The sequence below is a fragment of the Asparagus officinalis genome, chromosome 3 (genome assembly GCF_001876935.1).
Source record: "Asparagus officinalis chromosome 3, Aspof.V1, whole genome shotgun sequence".
Lineage (NCBI taxonomy): Eukaryota > Viridiplantae > Streptophyta > Magnoliopsida > Asparagales > Asparagaceae > Asparagus > Asparagus officinalis.
Genome location: NC_033796.1, coordinates 24,683,835 through 24,690,877, shown reverse-complemented (window position 1 = coordinate 24,690,877; position 7,043 = coordinate 24,683,835). Strand labels below are relative to the sequence as shown.

Below are 7,043 nucleotides of genomic sequence, written 5' to 3'. Positions count from 1 at the left end.
CAAATGCAATGCCAATCTTGGCACCAACAGAGAGGTGGGGACCACATGAAGGTAATCCGGGGATGCCACATAGACCATCATTGCTAGTAAAGCTGCATTTGTCACGGTAAACATCAAAATCATGCTGAAGAAGGTTGTAGCCGCAAACAAGAGAAAAAAAATTTACTGTTGAGATTTTGAGTGTAATTAGAATCTCTCTCTTAAGAAATTTTGTACCATTCTCACAAGATCAGTTACATTTCTGCTTCTCAATTCGTTGATGGAGGCGAAGGACAAACCTGATGAATATTCAAGTATTTTTCTCGTCTCTCTTCTCTTCACAATAGTAGGTTATCATGCTTCGATTGTTTCTATATTTTGAGTTTTGCGGTAACAATGAGCATACATAAAATGATTATGGAAGACTCATAGTCTCTATATAATATTGTAAAGCTTTATTGGGCCCACAAATTGTTGAATTGTTTCCAAACAATAACCGGAAACACCAGTAAGCAGGTTTCTTGGAAATTCAATCTATGAGGTATTTTTATAGGACCTATGTCAGTATACATATGTATCAGTAAATGCATAACATTACATATGCATAATAGTTGAGAAATATAGTAAAGTGATCAAGGCAAGATACGAAATTGGTAACTACTGCCATGGGGATAATTGCTTACTTGAAACTAGCTCCATGTAGAGGCCTTCCTCCAAGAGCAGCAGGAACTCTTCCAGACAAAGAATTTCCATTTAGATTCCTAGAGAAAAGTTGAGCAGGATGTTAACTGCTAGTTAGCTGCAAGAAAGTGTTAGGAATTCAATATTCAAGCAAATTCTCTTACAATATTTTTAATGATGTAAGCTGGCCAAGACTTTCCGGAATTGAACCATTGAGGTCATTATAAGATAGGTCTCTACAAAACATGTTAAAAAGTTGGTTACTAACATAGAGCATTTTCTTGATGCATAAACTAAATAAACAAGTTTGCATACTAATGCTTTTTATAAGAGAAATGAGAAAATAGATAATGAACCGAAATTTTCTGCTCTCCCTCTCCTCTCACGTTCATGTGCACCCACACACAGAAAAGAAAAGGAAGAAAATACATTATTGGCATGTAGTTGAACCTTAATTTGAAACAAGCACATACCAGATGTTAGAGAGAAAAGCAAGAGCACAACTTTCTGATAATGGAAAGAAACATGGGTACCAATATTCTACTAGAAAGAAAAGGTTTTGGAACATGGCAGAGAACTAAAGAAAAAACATGCAAACGGTTGCTCCATATCCATTTATATGTTTCTATGAATTTATACTCACAGTAAATCTTTTTCTTACTTGTGATCTTTCTCATATGCACCCAATTTCAGACAGAGTTAAGAGGAACAACATACATCTATTAAAGCTACTATAGCTTGATATCCATTGTATCATAGGCATTACCGTAAACTCTGAAGTCCAGAAACAGTATAATATGGCAAGGAGCATATAGGAAATAGATACTCTTTTTATCATTATCCACATAAGAAATTCCAAAGTTCAGCTGGAGATCTTAAATAACAATAATTTCTAAAGGAACTTAGCTATGTAACATACATCGATAACAATTACGAATGAACAGCTTAAATCAAGGCTGATCCTGGTAAGAAAATAAAAATGCAAATACAAATGAACAGCTCAAGTTTAGAAATTTATACCAAAACTGGTTTAAGATATCAATGAAATGTAGAGAATTGGAAAGGCAGCAAGGATACCAATAATGTACTCACAATTCCTGCAACCCACTTATAGTACCAAGAGAATGGGGAATTGGCCCTTGTATACTGTTCCCGCTCAAGTTTCTGTTAAAAACGGGAGATCTGTTACCATTTCCATTTATGATAAATATTAATAACTAATACTATCCATAGTCTGTTTTAGACTTAGACCACAGTACTAGATAATGGATCTTGAAGTTGCTGCTAGATATTACATGACAAAATTTCATAAACAGCAGTAACACTACTGAACAAGCATACAGAAAATAAAATAAAGTAAAAGTAATTTGTAAGCTCACATGCTTTGCAAATGATGCAGCTTAGATATGTCTTCTGGCAAGAGACCTCTTAGACCTTGGTTGTCTAAACCTCTGCGAATTCAGAAGAAAAAAATTCAGTCTCTTAAGCAAAAAAAGACAAATAATAACAAATAGGTAATTGTAATGTTTATTGTGCTTACATATAATACTTTATTGAAAAGTACACAACCATTCACATGTAGGAGCATGACATCATCAGACATCAATACATGCAAAAAATGCTTCATAGTGAGAAACGAAGTATGTTGTACATTATATCGATGTATGTATATATGCATGTACATGAGTGCCACTTGTGAGAAAGAAACTCAAACTATGAAGCAATTCCTATTTTCCTATGCATTTTGATATGATGCTGAATAGACCAAGAAGCAAATATTTGCAGTAAAGTTATGTAGCAGTTGATATGCACACACACACAACGCATTTTGAGGGTCGACCTAAGGGGGAAAAAGGGAAAACACAATCCAAGGTGCCACATGCAATGAGTATATTTCTTCCTACTCAAGGCATGAATAGGCCTGACCTCCCTTGTCATGACCTATGAGGTTCATGTTTATGACAGTAACATGAACAACAATGAGAAAAGCCTAATACTTGGACAAAAACAAGCAATTAAAGCCCGTCTGGCTTAGGCAGGTAAGGTGCAGCTGTTTAGCTAATGATAGGGTGACCAATGGACCATTACTATGTCAGAATCTGAATCTACATGTAAGTTTTCTAGTAAATGTGTTTCTCGCCAAATATACATAGCTACAATTCTTGCAGTTAACAATAAATTAAGACCAGGGGTGAGTATGATGACAAATATGTACAGCTACAATTCTTGCACTTGACATTAAATTAAGACCAGGGGTGCATGTATTACCTATGCAAAAACTCTATATTATAAATTATCACATACAAAGACCTGCATTTGTTTATTAGCATATTCGCATGCGGATATATGTACCTATTTATAAGATTAGACACATTCTTGTGAACTCAAACTTATAAGCCAAATATGCATACTTCGGAAACACATTTTATTTAAAAACTGCGAATAAATTCCAAATAAAACAAGTCTAATTTCATCTCAAACATAACAAACTCTGTTGTTTTTCTAAATCCAGATAGGGAAAGGTATAGCATAGGAAAGAAAGTTTTGAAATCAAAGTAAGATACTGCTTAGATCATAAATAAATGCAAGGTCGAGAAAGTACAATCCATCTATGTTCCATTTGCCACTAACTCTGTTGAACTGGCAGTCCACTCCACTCCAAGGATGTTGCCGAGGAACACATGGATCACCATTCCAGCCAAGACGGAGTGGAAGCCCCAAAGAGTTCTTCAACACTCGCAAAGTTCTAACTATTAAAATACCATTTGAAAATGAGTTAGAGAAAATAATGCAAGAATTTATTTGAGCAAAACCTAATAATAACAGAAAAAAGACCCCTCAAATAACACATTTTGTTCCTACCCAAGATAGAATAAAAACTGCTAATAATCATTATTAACCTGTTTATACAAAAATAAACGATTATAGCTAAATGTTAGGAAAGTAATATTAATCACTTTGTCCATTGTATAAATGACTTAGTAACATATAACATGTCAACAAGATACATTACGATACATTTGTTTTCTATTATTAACGGAAGCCGATAGTTTTCCAATGAGATAATACTAAGGGTATATAATAGGAGTGAAACTAATGAACTGAACACCATATAAAATCATGAAATATAAGCATTAAAGCAAAGAATATTACTTCTCATGTGCATGAAGGAACAGATGTATTTTTCTACAAAAGCCGGCAGACATACCTTCTTCAGATGAAGTTCTGAGCTCTGCTGCAATGATCTCAAAAACTTCAATTGCATTGATGATGGCATGACTTCCCCTTGAAGGGCGCAAGGTAACAGTCAGAACTTTCCCACTCACCGCAACAGTTCTATTCAGCACAAGAGCTGTATTATGTTCCCCAGTACTACGAATAATATCAACATTTTTAAAAGCAATATCACCATTTATCAATATATCGAAGATCCTTTGTCCTTCACTTGATATTCTGGGATCAATCTCAGCAAAGTGAAGCCATATCGAATAATTTTTATTTGGATCTACATCCATTTGAAAAGATAAATCAGGCTGCTTATCTGTGCTCACAATTGCTGACTGATAAATTTGTTCAGGGTAAAAATTTGGAGAAGCGGATGCTTGTTCAATTTTGCTCTCGACTGAAATAGACTGATCAGAGCCCTGATCAAAAGTCGAAGCTCCTAACCAAAATCTATCTCCACCCCAATGATTGCCATTATAATCCTCATCAAAAGCTGGTCTCCCGGTACCACAATTCAATCTTTTAACAGTCGTGAGTATCGTTTCTTTACCCCAAGAAGGACCAAAGCTATATGCCTTGTCATCAACTTGAAGAATTTCAACTGACAGTACAGAAGGATCTCCACGTCCCGTGCTATGGAAACAAATAGAAACTGATCTATCCAAAACAAAAACTAAAGATTCGGCAAAAGATTGCTCCTCGTTATTGCTCCAGCCGGGCTTCAAAGAATAAATTTGAGTTCCCTCAACCGAAATATCAAAAATAGGCTCATTGTCTAGATTGGCATCAGCAATCAGACCAAAGAAAACTCTCAGTTGATAGTGTCCATTAGGAATATTATTGATGTTGTAGCAATTTTCGGGGCCATCGGAGAGAGGAAAATAACGAAGGGTTTTAAGTGGAGGAACAATAAAACTGGGGCGTGTGGCATTCGCTAGTCTTCCAGCAGTATAGCCAAAGTCCCTATACCACAAGGTATCAGTAGGCTTGGATCGAACATCCTGACGAGACCCACAGCTTATTCGAATTGCATATGGTTCTGCAATGAGCATTGCTATTAAAATTAATTTTGACCCATTTTAAGTAAGCATCCAAGCAACCGAAATAAGCATAAAAAGATATATTGTCTTAATCACCGTAAAAATTAGATAGTATGCGGTCTATCAATCAATCTATTGAAGAAAGTTGCATTTAGCGAATGAAACATTAAAGACCCCCAAATTGGATCTCAGGAATTGGAGAGAGAAACACATAAAAGGCAACGAAATAATCATTCCAAGGGAAGATAGATCCTGGTTACTATTTCTGAACTGCTAAAAAGTGTGCAGAGGTGATCCGAAATCACCACCCTTGAGTCCTTGACTTCAAAACAAAGTAACCCAAATCTAAAATTGTAGAATTAACCCACAAACCCAACTAATTTCTCATCACACGGACCAAATCTTAGCTTAAAACAAATCAAATAGAAAACATAACAACATAAAGTAACATTTTCCTTCATCAACAAGATATCTATATAAGGAAACCCAAAATTGGGCATTCACTCCCACATTAAACCTCCCAACTAAGAATATCCATTTTTTACCAGCTCCCACATTTTAGGATCCTGTAACAACAGAATAGGGAGAGAAAAAAAGAAGTCAAATCAAGCCATCACCTTTATTGCCAGCAGCAAAATCAGGAGCAGCAGCAGAGACCCAGAGAAGAAATAGCAGCAAAAAATGGGAGGAGCCGAGCATCTTGCTTCAGCTGCTCCCCTTTGCTTCTCTCTCTGACTACTTTCTCTCTCTAGAAAGAACGGAGCTTTGTTTCTCTCTCTCACTCCCCCCCTCTCTCTCTCTCTCACACTAGAGCAAAGGCTCGCACATGAAGGAGCCGGGGGCGTTTCAGGAGAATAATAATTAATCAAGTAGATTAATTAATGTTAATACTTATTATAAGGTCATGAATTTGTTATTAGCTACTGATTGGAGTGGGCTCACGAGTTGAAAGGGGAAAATTGGTGGGGTCCACGACTATGAATAATGGGAGCAAGTGAGTTGTTAGCGGGTTGAGGGTTCTTTCTTTTATTTATTTTGTTTTTGAAAATGAGAGAAATAATTTGTGACGCTAATCACGGAGGAGGAGGAGGAGGAATAATGAGTTGAAATGGCGAGCGGTAAGTTGACCGGGGGAATTTTATAGGAACGCCCAGGTTGGACAAGGGCGCATCGTGCTCCCCACGAGCGAGTTGCGGATATTTTTTTGGTACATTTCCAAAAAAAAGAAGAAATGGACAACAGTGTTTGAAAACCCCATTGACATTTAAAAAGAGTTTCTCGTATTTCTTTTATTACTTTTATTTGACATTGAAATTAAAAAAATATAAAATCAAGCCGTTGTTTTAATAGTGATTTCAGCATTTAAATATTGTCTTTTAATCTTATATTTTTATTTTTTGGGTTTGTTTAAAAAAAGAACTCAGTCGTCGTTTCAATAGTGATTTCAGCATTTAAATATTATATTTTAATCTTCAGTCGTTGTTTCAACAGTGTTTTGGGCAATTAAATATTGCCCGGTGTGACATTTCCACCCCATTTCAGAGGTTTTCGGTCTGAAATGGGTTTTCTCCAAAATCTGACGTGACATCCTACGTGACACCCTCATTTCTTTAAATCACACAACGAAACAAACTTGTGCTTTACAAATCCCTTGAAACCAAAATTTGATGTGGCACTATTGACATTTCCCTAAATCCCATGTGGCACTATTGACATTTCCCTAAATCCCATGTGGCACCCTATTTCCTCATTTTTGGGCAAACAAACAGCCCCTAAACGAGCGGAAGAGTGGCTAGAAATGAAATGAGCCATGAGGCCTGTTTGCGTCAAAAGTTGGTCTCGTTGTGGAATTCATTATATCTTCGGTCGATTACAATAAATTCAAAAGAAATGGTCTTTTTATAAGACATCTTTTACACAACAAAAGAAAATTACAACTCTTAAGAAACAAACGCAGGATCGTTGTTTGGATCGCTGCTTGCGTGGGATCTTTGCCTGTGCCGGGAGCGCTTTGACTCGTGGACCACCAAATCACAGATTCTGATTGAACCGTGAGGGGTTTAATGATTCTTCCTTCGTTTATCGAAGTAAGAATTTGAAGCGAATATCTTATCGATG

The 7,043-nt window shown here is 36.2% G+C and overlaps 1 protein-coding gene across 1 annotated transcript in view; it reads right to left on the bottom strand.

The window, feature by feature from the left end:
- The window catches only part of LOC109833452 (putative leucine-rich repeat receptor-like serine/threonine-protein kinase At2g14440), a 6,327-nt gene extending 576 nt beyond the window's left edge, over positions 1–5,751 (bottom strand). The window contains 9 exon segments of the mRNA XM_020401124.1: position 1; positions 4–92; positions 663–740; positions 825–896; positions 1,753–1,824; positions 2,040–2,111; positions 3,263–3,410; positions 3,869–4,924; positions 5,543–5,751. The exon segment at position 1 is cut by the window's left edge and continues 77 nt beyond it. Coding sequence (XP_020256713.1) covers position 1; positions 4–92; positions 663–740; positions 825–896; positions 1,753–1,824; positions 2,040–2,111; positions 3,263–3,410; positions 3,869–4,924; positions 5,543–5,624 — 1,670 coding nt within the window. The 5' untranslated portion in view covers positions 5,625–5,751.